A 26,313-nucleotide genomic window follows, 5' to 3' on the forward strand; every position below is an offset into this window, starting at 1 on the left:
AGAATGGGGAAGGAACACAGCCTTCTCTGTCATACGACTTTTCTGGGCTAGTCTGAACCCCAGAGACTAAGTCGGGAAACAGTCTTTCATAGAAGCTTCAAGCAGTGTTCTTTCTTTTTTTTTTTTTTTAATTTTTATTGGAGTACAGTTGATTTATAATGTTGTGTTAGTTTCAGGTGTACGGCAAAGTGAGTCAGTTATACATATACATATATCCACTCTTTTTTAGATTCTTTTCCCATATAGGCCATTACAGAGTATTGAGTAGAGTTCCCTGTGCTATACAGTAGGTCCTTATTAGTTTTCTATTGTATATATAGTAGTGTAATTATGTCAATTCCAATCTTCCAATTTATCACTCCCCTCCCTTACCCCCGATAACCAAAAGTTTATTTTCTACATCAGTAACTCTATTTCTGTTTTGTAGATCAGTTAATTAGTAGCCTTTTTCTAGACTCCACATATAAGCGATATCATATATTTGTCTTTCTCTGTCTGACTTCACTCAGTACAACAATCTCTAGGTCCATCCATGTTGCTGCAAATGGCATTATTTTGTTCTTTTTTATGATGGAGTAACATTCCACTGTATATATGTACCACATCTTCTTTATCCATTCCTCCGTTGATGGACATTTAGGTTGCTTCTGTGTCCTGGCTATTGTGAATAGTGCTGCAGTGAACATTGGGGTTCATGTATCCTTCCGAATTATGGTTTTCTTTTGTGTATGCCTAGGAGTGGGATTCCTGGTCATATGGTAGTTCTATTTTTAGTTTTTTAAGAAACCCCCATACTGTTTTCCATAGTGGCTGTACCAATTACTAGAGAAATGCAAATCAAAACTACAATGAGGTATCACCTCACACCAGTCAGAATGGCCATCATCAAAAAATCTACAAACAATAAATGCTGGAGAGGATGTGGAGAAAAGGGAACCCTCCTACACTGTTGGTGGGAATGTAAATTGGTACAAGCAGTGTTCTTTTGCAGGGACACAGACAAGTCAGAGTTTGATTTGTTTTTAATAAGTTTATTAATTTAATTCATTTTTGACTGTGTTGGGTCTTCATTGCTGCGCACAGGCTTTCTCTAGTTGCGGCGAGCGGGGGCTACTCTTCGTTGCGGTGTGTGGGCTTCGTAATGTGGTGGCTTCTCTTGTTGTGGAGCATGGGCTCTAGGCACATGGGCTTCAGTAGTTGTGGCACGCAGGCTCAGTAGTTGTGGCTCACAGGTTTAGTTGCTCCACGGCATGTGGGACTGAAACTGTGTCCTCTGCATTGGCAGCATGTGGGACTGAAACTGTGTCCTCTGCATTGGCAGGTGGATTCGTTTTTTTTTTTTTTTTTTTTTTTGTACGCGGGCCTCCCACTGTTGTGGCCTCTCCCGTTGCGGAGCACAGGCTCCGGACACGCAGGCTCAGCGGCCATAGCTCACAGGCCCAGCCGCTCCGCGGCATGTGGGATCTTCCCGGACCAGGGCACAAACCAACGTCCCCTGCACTGGCAGGTAGACTCTCAACCACTGCGCCACTTGGGAAGCCCGGCAGGTGGATTCTTAACCACTGGAGCACCAGGGAAGTCCAGAGTTTGATTCTTGAGGAAGAATCGTAGGTAGTGTCCTCCTCTCCTGACTTTTCTGAGCAGAGCAAAGCAGCAAACTAGAAATACAGCAAAAGGATAACAGCAGGAGGACAAGAGGCAGAGCGTGCTCTGGGCCCTTTCAGCCAAGCCATTTGTAGTGGGACTGGGTGAAAACCCTGCAAGGACAATGGAAATTTTGTTCCTTCTCTTCTCTGTCTTATGGAGCCCTGAGTCCTCCCTGACACGCCCTTTTTTCCTGAGCTGGATCTGTCCCCTAGTCGGCAGGTTAAGACTGCTCTGTGCTTCCCAGCGAGGGCTTTCTGGGAGGGAGCAGCCAACTTCCTTTAAGTGAGTGAAGCCTTTGTCCTGAGTTTGCATGTTGACTGGCTTAGTCACTAACAGGCAGTCACTCTGAGTACACTGAGGCTCCTGGGTGCGGGGCCAGGGCCAGGGTGAAGCAAGTAATGTGCCTAGGGCACACGGTTTAAGGAGGCACTCCTTTTTAAGGCGGCCCCTGTGTTTGCAGGACGCTGACAGTAAGTGCCTTCTGAAATGGTGCATCCTAGGCACCTGACACATCTCACTCTAGTCCCAACCTTGCCCAGGTGCAAACCACCTTACTGAGCTCTGGGTGTGGTATATACTGGAAAAGTTTCCCTATGGAGTTCACCATCTAATCTGGAGCTAATATTTGCATGTTATAAACACTAATACATATGTACATAATTATATATACCATATAAAAGAAAGTGGAGTGTGAGGGCTATCATACTATTAGACCCCTTGATTAATTCACCTAATAACATATCTTGAAGATCTTTGTATGTCAGCACTTGAAGCTCTTCCCCATTCTTTTTAGGAGCTGTGTTATGTTCCATTGTATGGAATCATTTAGCAAAGCACCTCAGCTAGGATTTTAATTTGTTTTCTTGTTTTCTTTTTATAAGTAATGGTGCAATTCTGTAGGAAATATCACGGAACATATATCTTGGTGTAAGTTTTGGTCAGTGAATTTGCTGGGGTAAAGTATTTGACATTTTGACAGATGTTGGCAGATTGCTTTCCAAAAGGTTTTATCAGCACCCAGTCCCACTGACAGTTTACAGAAATGTCAGTAAAATATACTCAATACTTTAAAAGATGAAGAGGAAGGATGTATTTCAGATGTTAGCAAAAGCATGGAAAAATTTGCACCTGGTAAATAGAATGGAAACTTAGGCTCTCCACTTGGAGCAGATGATTCAATCAGATCCTGTTTCTGAACTGGGTTTCTTTGTTGTCACACAGGTTATTATATGCTTAAGTGAGGTAGGAATTTATGTATAGTTCATATAATTCCTGTTTCTACAGTACCTAAATTTTCACCTCTTCCATTCAACAGAACATTGTTAAACCTAAATTTCTATCTTGTCTGTTCAAGAGAGCATGTCTTTCATGTGCTCCACTCCCACCCATCACCCAGTGGTTTTCTGAATTTCTAGCCAGAGAAGATGCTTACCACAAGAATCCTTAATAAAAGCTGGCAAAATTTCAGAAACAACTTACATTCCCATCAGCACTTGATAAGAGTGTTCATTTCCCTAAGTCATTGTCAGCTTTGAATATTCGTTTTTTAAAATGTTTATTTTTATTTATTTATTTATTTATTTTCTGGTACGCGAGCCCCTCACTGTTGTGGCCTCTCCCGTCGCGGAAAACGGGCTCCGGACGCGCAGGCCCAGCGGCCACGGCTCACGGGCCCAGCCGCTCAGCGGCATGTGGGATCCTCCCGGACCGGGGCCCCTGCATCGGCAGGTGGACTCTCAACCACTGCGCCACCAGGGAAGCCCCTAAAAAGAAATTGTAAGGTGCAATCTAGGAAACTACCCAGAAAGCAGAACAGAAAGGGAAAGAGATAGAAAGCAGGAGAGGGAAAAATGAGAAAGTCCTACTTGTCTTGAGAGCTACCACTATAGCTTGTAGACTGTTTGGGAGCGGGAGAGGCATGGAATTACTCTGACTTGGCTTACTGATTACCTGTTTTAGTGCAGATTAAGAGCAGACGGTGTGTGTGAATTAAAGTTTTGATGTACTTCACTCGTGGCCATTTTGTTTATTTGTTTACAGCGTAGAATATATATCGGAGTTTTAAAACAGTGCTTCTCAGTCATATTCAGCGACTACGCAGCTGATGAAAATGCCCCTTTACAAAGTCACACTGGGTTGTCATTTCTTATTTTAATAATGCTGCTTTTAGATTTGATCTTATAGTCATGTCTTTATCGATATTTTAACAGGAATTTTTTAGGCTAGCCTGGTCAGAAACTATTTAAAGGAAACAAGCCTGTGACTCATTAGGTCCTGGAAGGGAAATCATGAGAAGGTAGCGTATCATATTTAGCCACAATGTATAGTAGAATGAAAAAAAAAAAACATTGAGAGAAATCAAGAATTTGGTAGAAATATAACTGACGGTTTCACATGTATCAATTTTCACTTGAAGGTAGGACAATCAATGGAGGAAAAGTCCAGCATTCGTAAGATACTAGAATAAAGTGTCATTAGAAAGCATATAACTCAGTTTTCTCATGATATCAGTAAGAAAACTGAAAAAGCCCAGAGATGTGGGCTGGAATTTGTATTAAGTCCTATAGACTTATAGACTTATAGACTCCTGAGGCCCCCTGAGGCAGGCCCACGAAACAGAGTCCACCCCTGCGAATGTGATATAGATTGAATCTGCATAAAATGAACACCGGGGACCAAAAGTGAAGAAATGTGATGGCAGCTGTGCTCCTTACCTCTAAAGTGGTGATTCTCGAAAGGAGGGACCTACCTATCAGGGGACATTGGCCATGTCTGGAGACATTTTTGGTTGTCACAGTGTGGTGGGAAGTGGGGGAGATGCATCTAGTGGATGGACACCGGTCAACATCTAGAAATCACAGAACAGTGCCCACAGCACAGGGTTATCTGGCCCAGAACGTCCACAGTGCTGAATTCGAGAAACCTTGCTCTAGGCTGAGAACGTGTGGGAGGACGGTTTCTTAGGAATGGAGGCTTATGGCCTGGGGTGAGAGATGCTTCTCCCTGTCACAGGCAAGATCAAGATGTGAAACATAAAGGAAGATGTAATGAGTTAAAGATAAGGATTTGTGAAGTAAGGCAGTTCACTTTAATTATTTCTGTCAAGTAGGAGTCAAAGATGTTAGTGAGGGTAGGGTGGGGGGCAGTGGAGGGAGACGGAGGCGGAGAGGGGACAAAACAAAGGGAACTTGTCTTTGGGGGAGTGAATTGGGAGCTGAACAGAAAGAAAGAAGCCTCGCTCAGCCTCCTCTAGCAGTGCTTCCTACGCAGAAACAGGATGTGGGGTAAGGGTAGGGTGAGAGGCAGCTGTGATCTCATGGGGTGTGTACAGCAGAAGCCCCCAAAGACAAGAGACCCTGACGTGATGCCCTGGCAGCAGCTCTCGATCCCGTAGAGCAGCTGGGCGAGCGTGGAAAAGTGTGATAACAGGTCCTGAACAGGCAGCAGGTTCTGAGCGTGGACAAGATGTCTGGTAAATGCATCATTCGGGCAGATGTGTTCTCTCCATCACCTTCTTCTGGCCCACAGGGTGTGGACATTCAAGCCCGGGGAGAGTGGAAGTCCTTGCCAGCGCCTCTTGACCACATTAATCTTCATGTCCGTGGGGGCTACATCCTGCCCTGGCAAGAGCCTGCACAGAACACCTACTTAAGGTGAGGGAGGGCGCCACATTTCTCCCTTCCACGCCAGGCAGCCCAGATCCAGGTGACGCCCACCAATCTGTAAACCGCACCCTCAGGCCCCAGAGCACTTTTACTAAACAGTTTGGTTTGCTTGCTTGCTTGCTTACTTGTTTGTATTTTAGCCTTTTTTGGATTCTGTACTCTGAACAATTCTTAATTACCAGCTATTTTAGATCTAAGTGGGTGTGCTATTAGGTCTCATTAGTGACATTTGAGGTGGAAGTCAAACAGGAGAGCAACCATGGTTCATGCTAGTTTTAAAAGACTGGATCATAATTGACTCTTTGCTAAGAAAATTACTGCTGAAAAATTGTGTAAGCCATATGGCAACTGAGGCTGAGATCCCTTACATGCGAGATTTTAAAATTCTAGACCTAACCTGTAGCCTATGTATTCTAGACCTATATAATAATTGATAATAGCCGACAGCAGGTGAATGCTTGCTCTGTGCCTAGAACTGTACTAATATGGAGATTTTTATTTGGAGATTATCTATTTTTCCTAACAAAAGGAAAGATAAGCCCTATGGTGTAAGTACTGTTATCATCCCCATTTTTCAGATTAGCAAAGAGAGGCTTCAGGAGGCTAAGTGATTAACTCAGAGTCACACAGTTAGTAAGGAGTTAAGCAGGGACTAAAATCCATGTATGTCTGATGTCAGACTAAAATTCTTGGAGCCCTACTCATTTTATCGCAAAAATTCTGTTGAAAACTGAAGAACTTAGGACATCTGTAAACAGAACTCACGGTACATGTGGACATTAGGTCATGAAAAAAGAAAGATTGAAGCACTAGGCTTTTCCTCACAGTGGAGAAAGGAAGGAAGCCAGTGAGTTTGCTTGTAACTTTTTGTAGAGATTGTAGATCTCCTATGAGCTTATACAGCCTTAAAGGAAAATTCCCTTTGATTCATTCATTCATTCCTGACATGAAGTCGTAGAGCTTATGGAGACAGAACTAGAACTAGATCCCAAGTCTCCAGAATCCCAGTACCCAGTCTTTATATCATGAATCACTTCCTTTATGTTTTTATGAAGAAGCTTGGTTTGTGGCTGTGGCTTTGTTTTTACCCAAAGTCTCTTTCCTCTGTCATTGCAGCCGTCAGAAATTCACAGGCTTCAAGGTTGCCTTGGATGATGAGGGGACTGCTGAAGGTTGGCTCTTCTGGGATGATGGGCAAAGCATTGGTGAGTAAGGGCCACCTCGGATTCATTCATATCAATACCATTGGCTAGGTTCCTGGATACCTTATAGGGCTGCTATTTCCTTTTCTGTGTTAAGACAATCGTGCACTTTTAAATATAGCCATTTGTTACTTTTAAGTGTATAATACATGATCCTTGTGCCTCATGCATATGAAGCTTAACTCTGAATCTCTCACCGTTATCCAGCTGTCCTAATCCACTGTGGAAAACAGCAGTGTAGGAGCCATAGGGGGAGTTGCTTTGTAGCCAACTGAGCTATACTCCCATATCTGGTTTATGTTCAAGGGCACATTCCCTAATTACATGTCCCAGTGAGAGAGGCAGTGCCTCTATCAGCTGTGCTATTTATTGGGGGGAATCTTCCATTAGGAGTTTACAGGAATTAGTAACCTCTCAGGAGGATGTCTCAAGCACCATTAGTAATTTCTAGGCCCAGTGATACCCAATAGAACTTTCTGCAGTGATGGAAATGTTCTATATCTGTGTTGTCCAATATGCTAGCAAGTAGGCATATGTGGTTATTGAGCACTTGAAACATGACAAGTGCATCTGAGCAACTGGAGTTTAAATGTTATTTAATTGTAATTAAGTTAAATTTAAATAGCTACGTTTGGCTAGTGGCTCCTATCTCAGACAGCACAGCTCTAGAGGATAGCCAATGCCTTCTGACCGAGTGACCAGCAACTTAGAAAGAGGCAAGTGTATGGGGAAGAGTGAGAAAGCCACCGAGGTAGGGTGTGGGGCGGGAGTACCTGTAACAAAGCTCTGGCTAGTCCACCTTTAAGGATATTCTCCCTGGACCTGCGGCATAAATTAAGGATAAAGGACAAAGAAGTCTATTCTCTGGAGATGGCATTTAAAAAATTGCCTAAGACCTCTCAAGATAAACTGACCAATTACACACCAGTCTTGGTGTTTGTGATGTGGTGTGCATGCACGTGTGTGCAGATATGTGAGTCTCTAGCAGAAGGAGTCTGGAGATTCCGAGGTGACTACCAAGATGTTGGGAATCACAGACCACAAGAAAGAGAAGTGGACTAAGTGTGGTGTTAGAAAACTGTACTATATGAGGCGACTCTCTTAGACAGAGGCATCTGTATACACTCACTTCATACATTTTGTGTAAACTGAGGTTGGAGCCAGAGTCTGACTAAATCTCCCAAAACGGAACTCTGTAAAGAAGAAAAATAAGATAAAAAACCCAAACAAAAATCATCCCTACTTTCTCAACCAAGGTAACCAGGTAAGCAATTAGAATTCTAGAGCATGTTCCAGATCATGCTTACTTTGTTCTTTGTTTGCAGATACCTATGGGAAAGGACTCTACTACCTGGCCCACTTTTCTGTCAGCCAGGTGAGTGTGACTGGGACTGTGAAGGGAGAATATAGAATTCTACTAGCTTACGAAGATGCTGGGAATCATGACATAAATCCACCTAGAATTCCTTCACTGTTCATCTTACTAATTTGCAACTTCCCCATCCTCTAGACTTCAGATAGAGATATAATATGCTCCCCGGAAGTCTTCTGTGATCAAGCCCATTCATATTTCATCAGTAGCTTATTCCAGTTCACCAAGCACGGATGGACAGGCTGTTTTGATGTTTCCTAGCCCTTGTTCCTATGTCACCTTGGAACGGTCAGCGTATTTTGTGACTTCCTCACATGTGGAATATAAGGTTCCCAATAGCTGAGATTCTTTGTCTTCCTAGAATTGGGATGATTCTAGAGACCCTGCCAGGGCTTAAGCAATGCAGGTTTGGATGGTAGTTGACAAAAGGAAATAGAATGCTAAAATCATGGTCTCACTATGCAAGGTCACAAGAAGGGGGGGCTCTTAAGTTATCTCACTTCATGGTCTACATTTGCGCCTAAAAAGAGGTTGTGAAAAATTTGAACAAATTTTGCTGTTTTTCCCCCCTCTGGTTTCTTTTATCTCCAATTGACAGAATATAATGCACAGTCATGTAATTTTCAACAAATACATCAGCGATACAAACCCTTTGAAACTGGGCTACATTGAGATCTGGGGAGTGGGCAGTGTCTCCGTTTCCGGTGTCAGCATCTCTGTGAGCGGCGTGGTTATAACACCCACCTTCTCCTACAACTCTACAACACAGGTTTGTGACCAGTGAAAAGTCCAAATGGTATTTCCCAACCCTGAGCTACCTAGGGCAGTTCCTTCCTGCTTCCCTTCCAGATGATACCCTCTCCTGCAAAGCCCTTCCCGAATCCCTCTGTGTTCCGTGTGTCAGAGAGGACAGCACGGAGGTGAAGGGAAAATTCAGGGTTTATCATCATTTGGAATTGATGGTCTGGATCCTTACTTGTCATGTACTCTTGTCTGCAAACCTATGTAAAACTTTGTCTTTGCCTCAGAGATCTACTTCTCAAACAGCTTGAACTACCATATTTCATCAATTATAAGACACCATCAGTTAAAATTTGCTCCTTTATTTCCCGTGCCACAAAGAAAGAAAAAGTCTTACAAAAGTATGATTCTATGTTTTCCTATCACTTAAAACTTCTATTTTAAAAATATAGAAAGCTTTACAAAATTTCTTTAACCAAAGATTTTTATCATTTTACTATGATACTACAGAGGAAAATGTTGGGTGGAGATACGTGGACATTGATAAATCTGCATCAAGGTAATTTAGGAGAGGGAAAATCTAAATGTGAAGAAATATTAGAAACATCTTAACTGTTTTATATCATTTAAGTTTTTCTTTTATTATGTAAATTTCTAGGTAAATATTTTAAATTATTTTATTTGATTTATTATCATTTAGAAGAAAAATATGTGGCCCGAATTGGTTAAGATATTTCCTCTGAACTGTCAAAGGTGTTGGTGATACAGCATTTCATAAACATTCTTTCACTGCTGTCAATGCAGTTTACTCCAAAGCCACTAAGATCCTTTATACAAGTTTTCATCGTAGCATATTTTTTTGATTTTACTGTCAGCCAAGATACATATTCCTTTCTAAAATGATTCTTAAGTGGTTTACAGTCCATCCATTCGTAACACCAGTAGAAGCAATGAAGTTCCCACGTGTACAAACCGTTGTCAGGAGGGCTACTTGTTCGCAGTAATTCCAAGCCTGTTGATTGTAAGACACATTCTGATTTCATGAATGTTAAATATGTGAAAAATCTGCACATTGGGTTTAATGCAGTGTTGTGGTTCCAGTACCTAGCCTCATGGTAAATGGGCTCTTTCCTTGTGTGCTTACTTCTTGCTTTTTTCAGAACTTTCTTTTTTCATAATCCTTCCTGATTACAAAGCCTGAAATGCAAGTTTTCCTTCATTTTGTATTTTTTATTTGTTTCCTCATTTTTGTGGTTTTCTTGTCAACCAACTTCCCCAACTCGACCAAGAGCTTATAAAGGACTTTGCCCAATTGTGTTGCTGACAAACAAGCTAACTACTGCACATGCGGTGAAACTTTATGGAAAGTGTTTGCCTAGAAAAAAACACTGAAATATCAGACTCTTACTGGGCAATCATCAAGGCGCCATAAGGGAAGAGGAGAAGCAGGCAATAAAAGGAGGGCTCCGAGGAGATTTTCTCCAATTTGTGCCGCTGTTTCTCTGCAGTGGTTGTGTATTTCATTATTTAGGGTCTTGTTGTCTTTTCCCTACATACTGAATGATTTTTGTACTCCAAGGGATTAAGAAATACCCTTCTCACCTGAAAATCTGAGGGCAGTCTGGAAGCTAGGCAACGACTTGTGAAAGTGTGTATGGACCACTGGCTTGTATCTGATTTGCTTGACTGCAGGAAACTTCAATCACCAGATGCCCAATGCTTTTTCTTTGGTTCCCAACAGGTGTTAAACATTGATGTGACCAGCAGAAACCTCAGCTTACACAATTTCACTTCATTGACATGGAGAGCACTCTGAATTTTTAGAGCAAGATCCTAACTACGAATGGCTTTGATACTACTTATACTTCATGCTCATAAAATTATTGTGTGTTGCCAGATCATGCCCAGTACAGCTAAAATATTTTCTTGGTTTTGTTTTATGTTCTGTCTGTGTTTTAGCCCTGTGCTATAGGCAGTAGGGAGGTGTGGAAAACTGCGGGTTACCTTGATGTCTCTCTGTGATTAGTATGGTACTGATGGCTAAGCATACATATACTGAAGACGCACTGGGTCCATGATGAAGCATGTGTGCGTGTATATGTGTGTGTGATTAGGGGATGGGCCCACTCTTGCTAAATATACAAGCTACAGCTTCCCAGGATAGTTTGGATCCTAGAGCTAACTAACTCATCAGAAAAGTATCCAGAAAGAATATCTGCCAGGTAGTTATAGGGAGATGAGATAATTTGCTGAGACCATGATATAAGGGGAAGAAAAGGCAAACGTAGGGAAGGTAAGCAGGAAAGATGAGAGAGAACAGATGATGAGGATAAAAGTGACCATGACAAGTAAGAAGATAACATACAAGTGTTAGGAATAGCAGCCTCATGGGAAGGAGAAGGGAAGAGCTAGCTCACTTGAAAACAAGAGGAGGGGCTAGGGGAAATCCTTAGCCTATGGGAATAGGGCTGGGGTGAGATTTAAGCAGGCAAAGTTGAAGGAAGGAATCTGAATGTAAAAAATAACTTGTTTGCTGTGGTGTGCTTAGAAATATGTAAACCTTATTTCTCTACTCTGTGCCTGATGTATATAACCACAGTTCACACAAATGCATGCAACTCATGTGCCAACTGAAAATAGGCACGCACATTTACAAAAGATTTTGAATTTTGTGGTAATTTGACCGTGGGTAATCTCTCTTCGGCATTAAAACTTCTTTCTGTTCAGCAAAATCCCTTTTGAATTTGTCTTGTTCTCTTCGGCATCAGAGTTCCTGCAGGCTAATCCACCAAAGAAATGATCAGGTTTATGGTTATTCACCCTTTTCCTTATGCCTCTGGCATGGGTTTTTCTTAGAGTTAGGTTTGTGGGAGGGTGTGCTTGGATGTTTGTTGTTTTTTTAATCATCATAGAAGTTACTATACTTGGTAACATAACTCTGGCAAAAACAGAATTTGCAACACTGTTGGTTAAAACACTAGGTGGTTAGATTTTGGGAGAAAGAAATTATATACTAATGTTCAACAGGGATATTTACTTTTAGTATTACTTGAAAATGAGTGTATTAGAGATGAATGTGTTTACTTTCCTACGTCTTTTTCTATCTTTCCCTTTTTTTCATTGAAGTATAGTTGATTTACAATTTTGTGTTAGTTTCAGGTATACAGCGAAGTGATTCAGTTTTATATATATATGTGTATATATATAACCTTTTCAGATTACTTTCCATTATAGGTTATTATAAGATATTGAATATTGTTTCCTGTGTTATACAGTAAATCCTTGTTGATTATCTATTTTATATATAGTAGTGTGTATCTGTTAATCCCATACTCCTAATTTATCCCCCCTCCCTTTCTCCTTCCTTCCTTCCTTCCTTCCTTTCTCTCTTTCTTATACCAGGAAGCCAGATTCTACTTGGTTACTCATGTGTCAGTGCCTCCATAAAAATAATATAGGTAAATTAGCTTAGTATTCTAATTATCAAAATAAGAGGCTTTTGGATGAGAGCTTGCACTAACTAGGCAACTAGTGAAACATGGAAAAACAACCACAGGAATCCTTTGATCAAAAAGATGGGAAACTTGTCAGCTATCCTTTGATTAACCCGGGAAGGCTACCAGTAGGAAAGGATTATTTACTTGATATATGAGAAATATTTTATGTTATCATCAAGGACATATTGCTAGAAGTTGGCTCTGGTTGCTACAAAATGCTCAAGGAGAAGATTTCTTACTAGAGAATCCTGATTGCCAAGTCTCTGAGTGAAGCATGAAAGACTTTACATTTGTAGCGTCAAGGGCCCTATTGACAGTCTAGTGGCATCTATGGAACCCCTCCTAAGAATGATGTTCTTAAATGCATAAAGTAAAATGCATACTATTGTAAAGGAATCCTATTATATTAAAATGCAGTTACGCAAATATTAAAAAAAATTAATATAGTAATACATGAGGTGTTTTTAAAAATTATCACATTAAGTAACAAGATCTAGCAAGTGGATCTAATGTCATAACGTCAGTGTGATGAGCAGCATAAACAATATTTTGAGATATCTACAATTTTTTTTACACTTTATTTTTAATCGACGTATAGTTGATTTACAATGTTCTGCCAATAGCTAACTTCACTGTTCCTTCTTACTAATGAAAAATGGTAAGATACTGGCTCACAAGCTTGTCTCTTCCCTTCAAAATGTCTCTGTTACTTTTTCATTGGTCAACACAAGCATGTGACCTAATATCTTCCAGCTGCTGGTTAGCAAGAAGGGATGGTGAAGGTAGCTGTTTTCTGCACTATAGGAAACACATTATAGCTGGGATTGTCAGTTAGCATTTAAAGTGAGTGATGTCACAAGTGCACACAGGGTGTGGGGAGTTAAGAGTAAACTGTCACACAAAGAATAGAAAGATTTGTGTAACAATAAATCTCCTTTATTGATCTTTTGCCAACATATTGTCCCAATCTGAAATGAGATCCAGGTGCATTTTCCCTTTTTACAAAGGCTTTCTTGTACTAAAGCAAAAGATACGGTGTCTATGTCATTCTAGGAGTTTATAGAGGCAGAAACCAAGTTTCTGTGCGTGCTTGTGTGTGTGTGTGTGTGTGTGTGTGTGTGTAAGTTCATGCACATTATTTTATACGGGAAACATATTTTCTGCCAGTGAAATTAATCCAAGGGTACACTATAGCTTGCAGGCTGGAGGTTCTCTGCTCAGAGTGGTCAAAAACTCCTGCTTGGAAAAGCTGACGTTTTTCTAAATTGACTTTTTTTTCTAGGTAACTGTGTGCCTTTAAAAAAAAAGTTGCTCCATTTTCATACTCTTTTTGTATAGATCTTATGCTTGTTTCTTTTTTTTAAATTAACATTTTTATTTTGAAATAAGTGTGGAGAAAAGTTGCAAAAATAGTATAAAAACTTCATTATATTCTTCACCTAGATTTCCCAAATATTATCCATAAACTATAAATTATTTACCATATTTCCTCTCTCACACACGTGCACACGTGCGTATAATTTGAGAGTTTGTAGACACAATGTCTCAACATCACAAAATGCTTTCGTGTGTATTTCCTAAAACACAAGGACATATTCTTACATAACCACAATATAATCAGCCAAGTCAGGAAGTTAACGTTCATACAATGCCACCATCTAATGCAAACACGTTAGTCAAATTTCACCAATCATCCCAATAACGTTCTTTACAAAAAACACTAAACAACAACGACAACAGCAACAGGTAGTAATTTGGATGAGGAGCACACGGTGCATTCATTTTAACTGGATTTTTGTTTTTGTTTTTGTTTTTTTGCGGTATGCGGGCCTCTCACTGTTGTAGCCTCTCCCGTTGTGGAGCACAGGCTCCGGACGCGCAGGCTCAGCGGCCATGGCTCACAGGCCCAGCCGCTCCGCAGCATGTGGGATCTTCCCGGACCGGGGCACGAACCCATGTCCCTTGCATCGGCAGGCGGACTCCCAACCACTGCGCCACCAGGGAAGCCCTGGATTTTTTTTAAGTTTACTGTGGAACTATACCTCAGCCCCTCTTTTTCCTTCTTGATTTTGACGTTTTCACAATTACAAGTCAGATCTTTGTAGAATATTCCTCATTTTGGGTTTGTCTAATATTTCCTCATGGTCATAGCGAGGTTGTACACTTCTTGGACAGATATTACGTAGAATTGATGTTATGTGTTTCCTGGTATGCCTGTCAGGAGGCGCATGATGTCTGTCCATGACTGGTGATGCTGATTGGCTTACTTCCTTGAGGTGGTGTCTGCCAGGTCTATCGTAAAATTACTATTTCCTCTCATCATAATTAATAACTATATAGTGAGATACTTTGAGGCTATGTAGCTATTGGGTGACTCTCCTATTTTGTCACCCATTGATGATTCTTGTCTGATTCAATTTATTACTATACATGTATTAAATGGTGATTTTCTAACTTCACATTTTTTTCTCTATATTCATTACTTGACATTAAAAGGGCTCTTCTTTCTTTGCTATTTATTTTTTGAGTGATGCTTGGTAAATAGCTTCTTCCCTGAGCCCCCCCAGATGCACCCCTTCTCTGAGATCCCCACACATCCTCACAATCCAGCAACTAAAAGTCTAACTCTTGGAAATCAGGGGGCTTCCAGGGCTCCTCTTCACTGGCGTTCACTCGGACTGGTCAGTGCCTGTGCCGTGGCTTCAATATGTGAAGCCAGAATGGGATTCCTGCCCATGCAGGAAATAGACTAGTTAAGGGCAATTGAACTTCTGGTTCAGTGGTCCTCAATCTCGGATGCATATTGGAAACACCTGGAGAGTTTAATCATTCACTAATGCCTGGTCGCTGCTCCCATCACCCAGGTGACTCTGATATGTGGTCAAGGTTGGGTGTCACTGCCGTGGTGGAGCAGTGGAGTCGGGGAGCCTGCTTGTTCGTCTCAGCTAAGTATAGCAGGAATTTAAACGTGATGAGAATTCTAGCAAACAGGAGTAAGAAACTAAGTTATCAGCTTTATGAAGGAGAGGGAGACAGAGAGACAGGGGAAGGAGGAAGAAGCAGAAGGAGGAGGAGAAGAAAAATAGAAGAGATGGGAAGAGAGGAGAGAGGGAGGGAGAGAAATGGGGCAAAGTATAAACAATGGATAAAGCTCATTTTAGGGCATATGGGAATTCTTGCGACTTTCCTATAAATTTGAAATTGTAACAAAATATTCTTATTCCTCAGGAAAGACCAAGTCCTTGTAAACATTAGCCTGTGGGTCCTCTTGTCATCACAGAAAAAAGTAATGAGGGAATACATCCCTTATTTGCTCTCCACATTTAAGATGGAGTTTTGAGTAGAGGAGGTGAGATGCAAAAAGAGTTACAGTCTCAGAGTCACTCAGAGCTGACCTGAACTTAGAGACCACTGAGGGATGAGGAATGACAGAGAACCATCTGCCAGAAGGTTCTAGGAGGAAGTTGGGGTCATCCCTTTCCACCTCAACTCTGAGCCCTTCTTTTTGTAATGTATCATTAGGCTTTCTGGAAACTGCAGTCACAAAACACAAACTGGAGAAACACTTGAGGTCATCTAATTCACGCTCCTACCCTGTATAGGAATGTTTTCAAACATTTCCCCGTCTAATATATATGGATAATATCAATATAAATGCATCCCTTTTAAATATAGAAACAAATCATTCTCCATAGGTTGATATAAATATAGTTCCTCTCTGGAGGCAGTCAGCAGCAGGGGAAATGATCCATGGCACTGGGAAAGACTCAGAGGTGGATGCTGTGAACCCAAGGAGAAAATGGCCAGCCAGGGGCTCATAGAAGCTTCACCTCAGCTCCACAAGGGCGGGGGGTGTGTGTGGGGGTGCCTGTCCATTTCCTGTTCATTTTGGTGGTTTCTGTTCTGACCTAATGTCAAGCTCACAGAGGATGCTCAGTGAATATGTGCATGGCGACTAAGTGCTGAGATCAAGAGATGGAGAGGAAAACAAAATGAAAGAAGGAAGGCTTAATAAGAACCAGAAATTGAAGTGGGTACAGAGGAGAGGAACTGCACAGGGCCATGAGCTATACAAATGGAGCATTAGAAGATTCTGGCTGCAGAACCTTGGAGTAGCTGCCCAGCTGACTTGAACTTGTCAAGACAGACCTGAGAATAAGGCTGTAGCACAGACCGAGGTTTGTCATCAGAAACCCAGCCAGGAGGTTCTTCTTTTTTTGTCTTTTTGTTTTTACCTAAAAGATCGAGGTCGAAAGAATTTGCCTGGGGGGGCTTGGAGTAACACAGATTGGAATAGAAATGTCAGACTTATTTGTTAATTGGGCAAACCAGAGAGAAAAGGTCTCTTTTGATTGTTTTAAGTTTCTGTCTAGATTCATTTTTATCTGTGTGTTTCTTCATGCTGTAGAATGTAATTTGTGCACTTCAGACTGCTGCCAAAGGGCCTCAACCATGTTTTAAGATTATGACCTAAAAGAGAGCCTTCATTTCACTTGAATGTTAACAGAGAATCCCAGCAGCGAACCCAGAAGATCCCTCTGGCTTCGGGTAAGCTGTGTTTTCTTCTTTGCTCGGCCCCCCAAGCAGTGGCAAGGAGTTTACGGAGGCTAGATCCCTAATCTCCAGGGAGTTAGGATCCCTCTAAATACCTCGGAATATTCAGGGTAGGGGTCCCTTCCAGAAGTTAGGAACCATGAGCAAGGCGGTTCATGCACTAGCATGCCCTTGACCTGTTCTCAGAGCCCAAGTCAGCCTCCCTGGCCAGTTAGGCTCTTGACACCTGGCGATCTGAGTGTTGAGAAAGTGATACCTGTTGAGTAAATAAAGATCATCTGACAGTGGAGGCACAGGTGAGGCAAGCAAGGCCTGCATTAGATGTTGCAGTTTGGGCAGCCAGGCCCTCCAGTGCCCTCTGGATGCCTTATCCTGAGCCATTCAAGAGACCTCCCAGCTGCCTCTCCTGGACCAGAGGCTCAAAGGAAAGAGATGGCAACAGGAAGCGAGTTGCATTCTATTTAACTTGGTGTCTTGAGCTTTGTTCCTTGTAAGCAGAGCACCTTCCTTTACTGCAAATCACACATGTGGCTTGCTGCCTCTGCCTCACAGGACAAAATGGACAAAACTGTCAGAAGAAAAGAGAAACCGGAGCCCCTCCAAGGCCAGCATGGGCTGAGGAGGGGTTACAGGGCTCCCCCCTCTGCATTCAAGCCCCCTCCTCCCCACGCGGCATCCCCTCAATCAAGCTGGGGCACTGGACTGCTCAGAGACCCATTACCTCACCCAGCCTTGAGTCTAGATTCTGTTAGAAAATGTGTGGTCCCACCAATGCTTCTAAAGCTTTAAAGGATGGATTGCCGAGCTTGTCATGGGAAAGGCTTTAGGGACTCAGTGTCACGCCCAAGCCTGCAGTTTCATGGCCGAAGTCATGAGAAGGGCACAGATGGAGGACTTTGGGGGCCAAAGCAGAGGGAGTTTCTGTGTTTGGTGATAAGGGGAGGCCTGAGCAGGGAGGGGCCTGAGTACGTGGCATGAGGAAACGGTATCAGGCTCCAGCCCGCAGGGTGGCTAGGAGCCAAGACACGGCCCCCTGCCCAAACAAGAGGGCAGTCAGGGGGAGGCGCCTTGGTGTGGCAGTGCTGGAGCCCGAGAGGGCCATGGGGCAGCCCTGAAGCCTACAGGGGTTCTGTCCTGGGGCTCCGCTTTGCCTCTGGAGGACTCTAAGCAAGGACCCCGGGGAGCAGGGATGATTTCCGGAATCCAGCCTGTTGTGTTTTCCACTAGCTCCTGCAGGAGAAGGGAGAAAATGGGTGAAGGTGGAAGCATCCCCACCTCCTTTCCTCTCCTAAGACCTTACTTGGTCATCCCCAGTACTTGCAGCCTCACAGGCTAACTGGGAGACTACCATCCACACCCACAGCAGCATCAGCACTTTCTGCTCCCTCAGCTTCTCCTTCTTTGACCCAGCGTTCCTGCCATTGGCATTCATACCCCTCATTCTTCTCTTTTCCGGCCTCGTCCAGTACCCTCCCACTCCCCTCCATCCCTAACCCTGGGAGGGTGGTGTCTCCTGGGACACTTACATCAATGGTCTTTATTATCACCATCTGCTGGGCCTCCTCGCAGGCCTTCTCAGCCTTTTTAATGTTCTCCAGAGTCCACTCCACATTGTTCATGGCCATCATGCCCTCCATGGAACTGTCATGGGCAGGAAGAACAGACACTAGTTTAGGGTTGACTGAAAGCTTTGACAAAATGTGTATAAAATAGCCTCACTTTTGTTAGCATCAGTTCCATGTTGGCATAAACCATAGGAATGTCTTACAACTCAATGGCACAACTGTGAGCTTGGCAGGAGAAATATCATCAGAGCTCAGAGAAGAGGATTTTTAAAAGTGAAAAAGAGAAAGTTCTGGGCTTCCCTGGTGGCGCAGTGGTTGAGAGTCCACCTGCTGGTGCAGGGGACGCGGGTTTGTGCCCCGGTCCGGGAGGATCCCACGTGCCGCAGAGCGGCTGGGCCTGTGAGCCATGGCCGCTGGGCCTGCGCGTCCGGAGCCTGTGCTCCGCAACGGGAGAGGCCACAACAGTGAGAGGCCCGTGTACCGCAAAAAAAAAAAAAAAAAAAAAGAGAAAGTTCTGACTCTTTAAAGAAGTGTTTCTTAATCTGAGGGCCATGAAGTCCAAGAAGGTTGATAGGGTGACTTCAGGGAAACTATAAATGTCCTGCAATTATATGTGAAATAGGATGTGTCTGCAAAGATGTGCATTTTTCTTGGAAAGGAGTTTCAGCGCTTTCATCAGAGTCTCAGGGAGGCCCCTTAGTCCCAAGTAATTAAGGGTCACTACTTGAAAGTAAACAGTCTTTGAATCAGGTAGTGCATGAGAAAAAGGCAGACAAATACTTTGTACACAAGTGATCTGACTTCTAGAGGTCACTCTTAAGGGTCTTATCTTTCAGGATGACTCACTCTGATGCCTCCTCCCCCAGGACATGGGCCACGTAGATGATGTCAGCGTACCCCATGCAGCTGGAGATGTTGTTTCGGATATAGTAGAAGAGATAGATGAGGCACATCTCATTAACGGTGCTGGGACCCCCCTGGAGAAGAAAGAAAGAGAGAGAGAGAGAGAGAGATGGAGAGACAGAGATACACAGGCATGCAGAGAGAGGGGAACAAGGTAGGCAGAGACTAGATCAGGTGATCATTCTACCAATGAGACTGTTTTCCTTTTCCCTTAACCTTGAGCCAGCTCACTAATTGTTATTTACTACTTCTCACCACATTTGCTTTCTCCTCCTGTGTTTCTAATTGGTGGACAATTATTGATATTATTTCCAAAGAAATATCCCACGTATCTTCCCCATCCTCTACATTTCCATTGCTATTGCCCTGGTTTGAGAAAAGATGGTTGAGAAGATGAGATAAGATACCGAGTTTCCCAAAAAAACCACTCCCTTTGAGCTTCCCTGGAATTCCCCATCTCTACATGTCAAAAGCAGGACCCATTCAAATATGTCACATGTTCAGGTCACTGTAATAGGACCTGATGAATTTTTTCCCCTGTGAATTCCCCTAGTGCGTTTTCCCCATTCTTCTCTTACGGTGTATTTTACTTTCTAACTTGTGTTGTAATCATTTGTATGGCTGTATTTTCTTCCTTGGAAGCATGCAATCCATTTTGAATCCTACAGACACTGAGACATTCCTGACACACAAAATATGGGCTCCTTGTGACCATAATAATAATAGCTAACTCTGACAATGTACTAAAAGTCGGGCAATGATCTAGATGTTTTAGGCGTGTTAATCAACTCTCCCCCAAATCTTATGAGATAGATAGTATTAATTCTTTTGAGAATTAGGAAACTGAGACACAAGGAATCTGAATAACTTGTCTAAGGTTATAAAGTTATTAATGATCATGTTGACATTCAGACCCAGGCGATCAGGCCCAGAGTCCACGCTCTTAGACACTATCACATGCTTTCCTTTCATAATCTTAGTGGGTCGTTGACAGAGAAAACGGGAATCCTTGTACCCATCTTACAGTCATGGGGATGTGAGAGCATGAAGCCCCATGTGCCTGGGTAATACCGTTGGAGAAAGAAAGGGGCTTCAGCTGGAATAATCTGAGTCACGTGATGGCCAAGGCCAGGGATGGGGCTCTATTCTGAGGCTACTGTCGTTGACCACGATGGGGAGAGAGGTACTTACAAAAGTCAAGGAGTCGCGGTCCAGCGTCTGGTAGTGACACCCTACCAACAATTCATCTCCCTGTGCAGAGCGAAACAAAGGCTCAAAGTAAGACACAGAGGGACTGGTACAGTCCTCTTGGCTAACAGTAGTGAGTGCTGACCCTGCCTTCCCCCAATGCCAGCCATGCCTCCCCCCAGGCTACCACTGGCTTGATGGCCACTCAAGAAGGTAAATCTCGAGTCTCCTGCAGATTCAAGTCATAGGAATCATCTTTCCAGATTGTTCGGCATTGTGTTCCATTTCTGGAGGGGGACAAGGGGAGGGGACAGGAATAAGGAGAGGATGAAGCAGGGAGGGGGTCTATCAACAAAGAAGCAGCGTGTGCGGTCATTCTGTGGGCACAGATTGCCCGTAAAATGAAAAAGCTCCCTCCACTGTCATATTCCTGTCATCACTACTCTAGGGATAGTTCTAGCTTCTCCTACTCCCAACTGAGCATAACGTCATGCCGCAGAATAAATAATTATTGCTAACATTTATTTCCAAATACAGAAGGGAGAGCTTCCAATCCGTGTCTTCCTTACCTGTATTGCACGGCCTCCAGAGTGCAGCCAGCCAAGTGGGTGTGGAGCAGGTAGCTGCAGACCTGGATGTCAGGCACTGGGGCCCCGTTCATCTGTGGCAGGGAGGAGACCACCTGGCTTGTTAGGAACTCTCGTCTGGCCCCGCTCCTCGGTTTCCTCCTTTCACATCTGACACCTTCGTCTTATGACTGAGACACACCCCTTTAGTCCCTACTGGACCTCCTGGCCCCTCTTCCTGCCCCCGCAGCCCTGCCTTCCTGCCTCCCCCGCCCCATTCAGGTGAGCGATTTTCCTGAGCACCAGGCAATGGTCATTCTCCAAATCTGGGGCTCAAGCTGTGTCTTGTGGGTCACAGCAGATTTGCGATGGGGAACCGGGAAGCTCAGGGGAGGAGGGATGCCTCCCAGCTTCACCTCGTCAAACTTCTCTGCCTTACACAGCCCATAGGACGTGAAGGACTCGGCACCCGGGGGTATGAAGTGGATGGGCAAAGTGCAGAAGCCCAGCTGCAGGACACCCATGTCATATTTGCGTAGCTGCGCCGTGTAGTACACTCGAATCCCCGAGGAGCCGTACACACCTGGTGCAGGAAGGACCAATCACAGGATGCAGGACACCGTGTCGCACGGTGGGGAGGAAGAGGCCCTGGGAAAGTGGAGGAGGGGGCGGGGGGGCGCTGCCAGCAGAAGAAGTAGGCGTGCATTCTGCATCCCTTCTCGACACCTAGAGGGCTCAGCCAGCCTCACCGCCGCTCTCCCGTAAATGCTCTAGGCGCTCACCAGGAAGACTGTGCAAATTGCTGTAGTGAATCTCCAGTCGGACCCACTGGGGGTCCAAAGCCATCCCAGTAGAGATACCCACGTCACCTGGAAACTGGTAACTCTGTTGGATGGAGGGTGATTTGGCGGCAAGAATGGCTGGGAAGTAGGTGCAGGGACCCGGGCCTGCCCTTGTCTTTTGGCCCTGGTCCCAGACCTCCCGTTTCCCCACCTTCTATCAATCCAACAATCCCAGTTGCCCAACCACACGTGTCCCCTTAGCGGCTGATTTCTCTCATCACACGACTCACTGTGTCCCCGACAGCCCAGCCCACGATGACCTGTGAGCAGAGGGAGGAGGCGGGGTCAGCCCCGTAGCAGTCGCTGATGCCCTTGGGCAGAGCACTGGTGTTGCCCCAGGCGGTACACCAGGATGTGGTGCACCGTCGTCTCCTTGTGATGGACCAACTTGGGCTCAAACTGGGCGGGGGACGCAGGATAGAGTGTGGTCAAGATCTTCTGGGCCATGTTCTTATCCCCTCTGTTCCTTTTCCCCAAATAAAACTATGCCCGTCCCCACTTCTTTCTCTTTCTCTTTCTCTTCTGTTCCCTCTGTTTTTTTTTTCCTTCCCCAACCTATCATTTCCCCTGCACTCAGTCTGACTCCTCTCTCAGCCCTCACCCTTTTAAAATCCGTTCCTGATAGCACAACACACTTGATCCAGCCGGGAACATCCCAAGACTTTCTACTTTCCCTTAAGAACCTCATCAGTTCTCTATATTTGAGCATGTGATCATGCCTCGTTGGATTCACTCTCTAAAGAAAACAATGGCTCCCACACATTTGCCACTCATTGTAAGGTCACACTTTTATTTATTCGATCAAAACTGAAATCACTCAAATGTGAAGTCAGATGACCGACTTGAGTTTCCTCTAGCCAGACTTTCCCAACTTGACAGCCTTTGGCCACGTCTCCCCAGCCTGCACCTCCTCCTAGGCTAAGAGAACACAATTCTGGGCCCAGGACAGGACTTATACTTTGTTCTTTGCAAACACTTATTAACCAATGACCGTCATCAAAATCGCTGCTGCACTGTGGGGCGTGAATAAAACAGCGCTGGGAGCTCTAGTTCTGGGCTCGGGAAATCACGAAACTGCCACCTCCACCAAACCTGGCCTGGCCCCCGTGTTCTCCTGACCACCTCCCTCCTTCATCCTCCCAGCAGTTTTCTGAGCACCATCTCTTCAGAGTCAGCCATGCCCACTGCCTGTCTCGACCACCTTGACAATGTCCTGAAGTCTGTTTCATGGAGATACGGTGCTTCTTGCCAACGATGGAGAGAGGGAGGAAGGGGCAGGCGTACGTGGTATCATCCTCTGGGATGAAGAACCGGACAAGGACACACAGAGGCTGAGCAGGTGGTAGGGAGGCTCCCGGAGAAGCAGGGGGAGGGACAGGTCGGGGAAGGGTGGCCACTTGAGGGCCAGTTTGACCATCCTCGGGGGACCAAGGGGAGTCAGAGGAACCTCAGTTCCAGGAGCGTACTGAATATTGGGTGCAAGAGGAAGGTCTGGATTGAGAGGAAGGTGGGCAGTGGCTGGAGGCAGCTGGGTGGGGAGGAGGGGCCCTACATCAGTGATCTCCAAGTCATGGACGATGGTGTCCTCGGGGACATCGAGATCATCGGGGTGGACAATGTGGAGCAGGAAGATGGACTCACAAAAGTACGCTCCCGATCCAGCTTCAGAGTGTCATCTGGGCCGTAGGTGGCAAGCGCCCTCACAGTGTCACTCTGGGGCATCGAGGTGCTGCAGCCCACGAGCAGCACTTTGCACGCACCCACACCCAACCACCGACACGAGCCACTTGCACACATCGACACAGTGGAACTTACAGGGACAGAGTAAAGGGACAAACTAGGTGATTAAATAGTTAATCCCACAAGGGGATTGAAAGTAGAGAAGAAAGCATGGCGGACCCCTGTAAGTGAGCGATTACTCAAGAAAGCAGGTTTACTTAACCACAAAACCAAGCAGGCTTGCTTAGCAACAAAACCATGCAACAGAAGCATGAGACGTGCCCCAAAACAATAAAACAATGGTGACATGAGACCCATATCCTTCCCAGAGAGCTCAGTAAGTTAATGAGCCCTAGGACATGCTCTCTGCACACATCAAAAACAATAATTTATGGAAAGGTAACATGTCAAAGTGAAAGACCCTCACTGTACTGAGACCTGAAATAATTTTTCCGTAGTACCACGACAGTCCTGGCTTGATCATGTTGGGACAAGAAAACTCCCCTGCCCAACCTGGAGGCAGAGCTGATGATGGAAGCTTGTGTCTACTCAAGAATGAGGAAGAAGTTGGTCTTCTCCCCCTCCCCAGTTTTCCTTTGATTGTAAAACTGTAGACCACTGAGTTCTCTGGGGTGGCACCCTCTCACCCACCTGATATAAGCCTCACAAGCTTCCTATTCTAATAACTCACTTCTTATCTGTCACTTTGCCTCTCCCTGAATCCTTTCTGCACTGAGACATAAAGAGCCAGAGCTCCTTGGAGCCCCCCAAAATGCCACCTAGCGGTTTCAGAAAGGAGAACACTTCAGGCTGGGGGTCAGAACTAGTCAGGTTCCAGTTCTGCCTAGAGGCTGACTTGCTGGAGATGTTGAGTAAGTCACACCCCCTCTCATGTCCCCTCTCTGAGCCTGTGTCCACATCTGGTTCATGACACTGAAGTTCAAGGAGATCAGACAAGGTTCTTCAGGAGGGGACACTAGGGAGGGTGGCATGGGGCTGAGTCAGTGGGAGGCCACCTGTAGAGGGCTGGTGGAATCAGAGGCGGCAGGATTGGGGCCGTGCCTGGGAAGGCTGAGAGAGATGAGGGCCCTGGAACCAAGACTGGCTGCCTGACAGGCACGGCCATTCCAGGTTGGGGGTGACTTCACCTCCTAGAAGGAAGGCTGCTTGTGAGCAAATGCTCCTCTCTCCTCCCTCTTTTACAGTGATGTCTTGGTCTTGAGGGTCGCAGGAGCGGAAGGGCCTGGAGGAGCGCATGGTGGTATAGATGGTGTCTTCTGTCAGTGCCAGCAGCTCTGCGTCCTGGCTCCCTCCCCCAGAGCGTCTTCATCCACCAGGTACTGATTCTAGGGTCCAGGAAAGGTGAAGGGGTAAGAACCAGGAGCCCTACGTGGTCACGGATTCAGAGTAGTCTGGGTCCATTTAGCCCCAATAAAGTGCCAAATTAGCAGAACCCAGGTCTGTATTATAATTTGCTCCTAGGACAGAGCATAGCATCAAGGGGGGATTCGTGGGGAAGAGGGATGGACAGTGTCTGATGGAGTTTAACCACTTGACCTTGCTTTGCTTCTCCCATTTCAAATCTCATCTCCATAAATCCTAATGTTCCTGTATCCCCAAGTCTTAAAAGCTCACTTATTCTCTGAACTGTCTATGCTATTCCTCTTCTCATGGGGCTCTTAACGTGGGCACCTCGCCATATAAATGAAGTTCAGATTGAGTGAGACTGGGAGACGCATGAGCTGCGTCTTCATCTGTAAAATGGGGGAAGAGTGATGCTGTGAGGTTTAACGTGCAAAGAATTTGGACCAATGGCTGCTTAACCAAAAATGAGTAACAATTTTAAGCTATTATTGTTGCAGGTGCTGATGTTGTTGTTAGATTATTTTACGTTGTGGTCTATTTGACTGATCCTAAAGGTAACTGAAGATGAGGACTGTGTACCAAACAGCTTTGACTCTCCCCCCAGTGACCTGCACCGAGACCGTGGTCCAGGACTCTCTCTCTTTCAGTCCAATGGCTCCATTCCCTTGGCAACTTAGAGACATGCAGTCTGGAAGACCTAGATTCAAACTCTCCAATGGACCATTTCTGTAGGGAGAGGTCAGCCATCAGTTGGTGCTCTGGGCCTGGATGTGTTTGGGAAATGCGGATCCTTCCTGGACTCAGAGCCACCCTCCACCCAGCAAGAGACCCTCACGCTTGGGAGGGAGTCACCCTCATACTCACCGAGAAATAGACATTGCCGTCTGGCGAGACTCCTCCAACAACCAGATTGCTTCCCACCATGGTGTAGCGATTTGTGATACCCAAGCCCACCCAGCCAGCTGTCTGGACCTGGAGCTCAAAAGTGATGATCTCAGCCTCAAGGTCAAAGTCCCAGTGCAGGAAAATAACATTAGAAGGATCTAGGAACATGGAATAACGCAGACGTGATGTGAGGCCCAGGTGGTTGCCTTGAGAGGAGGTCAGCAGGGCCATAAGTAGGAGAAGCCGAAAGAGAAGGGCACAGGCCATGGCTCCTGGGGTCTGAAGCATCTCTCCTTAGATGGACACTCAAGAAGTATGGACTTATATGTACCTCTGCCTGTGCTAGGCACCGTGCCACGGGGGAGGGACAGACTGGGGCTCTTCTGATCTCATTATCTCTGGGTTCAGAGTGGTGCCACTTACATAACTTGGAGGTGTAAGGTGCCCAGAGAAGGTTGCCCTTGCCCTGGAGTAGGGACCTGGCATGAAATTCTTGGGAATGAATCACTCAGTCTCCTCCCTCCTGACCCAATACCAGTGTCCTGCCCATGGGGACCCTGCAGAATCAAGGAGGTTTTATTTCTCCCTGCCTCTCTCTCTAT

At 45.0% G+C, this 26,313-nt stretch overlaps 2 protein-coding genes across 2 annotated transcripts in view; one reads left to right on the forward strand and one right to left on the reverse strand.

Moving 5' to 3' along the window:
• LOC136127961 (maltase-glucoamylase-like) overlaps positions 1 to 10,443 on the forward strand; it is a 76,970-nt gene extending 66,527 nt beyond the window's left edge. The window contains exons 43-47 of the mRNA XM_065883596.1: positions 5,176 to 5,300; positions 6,429 to 6,517; positions 7,840 to 7,889; positions 8,485 to 8,655; positions 10,369 to 10,443. Of these exons, the coding sequence (XP_065739668.1) occupies positions 5,176 to 5,300; positions 6,429 to 6,517; positions 7,840 to 7,889; positions 8,485 to 8,655; positions 10,369 to 10,443 (510 nt within the window). The remainder of the gene's footprint in view (positions 1 to 5,175; positions 5,301 to 6,428; positions 6,518 to 7,839; positions 7,890 to 8,484; positions 8,656 to 10,368) is intronic.
• A 7,223-nt stretch (positions 10,444 to 17,666) lies between these two features.
• LOC136127962 (putative DBH-like monooxygenase protein 2) lies at positions 17,667 to 25,978 on the reverse strand. The gene is given in 17 exon segments (XM_065883597.1): positions 17,667 to 17,779; positions 17,782 to 17,908; positions 18,205 to 18,319; positions 19,090 to 19,220; positions 20,338 to 20,397; positions 20,525 to 20,621; positions 20,904 to 20,995; positions 21,317 to 21,483; positions 21,683 to 21,785; positions 21,973 to 22,083; positions 22,085 to 22,143; positions 22,971 to 23,073; positions 23,295 to 23,380; positions 23,383 to 23,455; positions 24,665 to 24,777; positions 24,780 to 24,807; positions 25,691 to 25,978. Coding segments are annotated over 17 exon segments (1,866 nt in total).
• Between the last annotated feature and the right edge of the window lie 335 nt (positions 25,979 to 26,313).

This window comes from Phocoena phocoena, chromosome 9, assembly GCF_963924675.1.
Source record: "Phocoena phocoena chromosome 9, mPhoPho1.1, whole genome shotgun sequence".
NCBI lineage: Eukaryota > Metazoa > Chordata > Mammalia > Artiodactyla > Phocoenidae > Phocoena > Phocoena phocoena.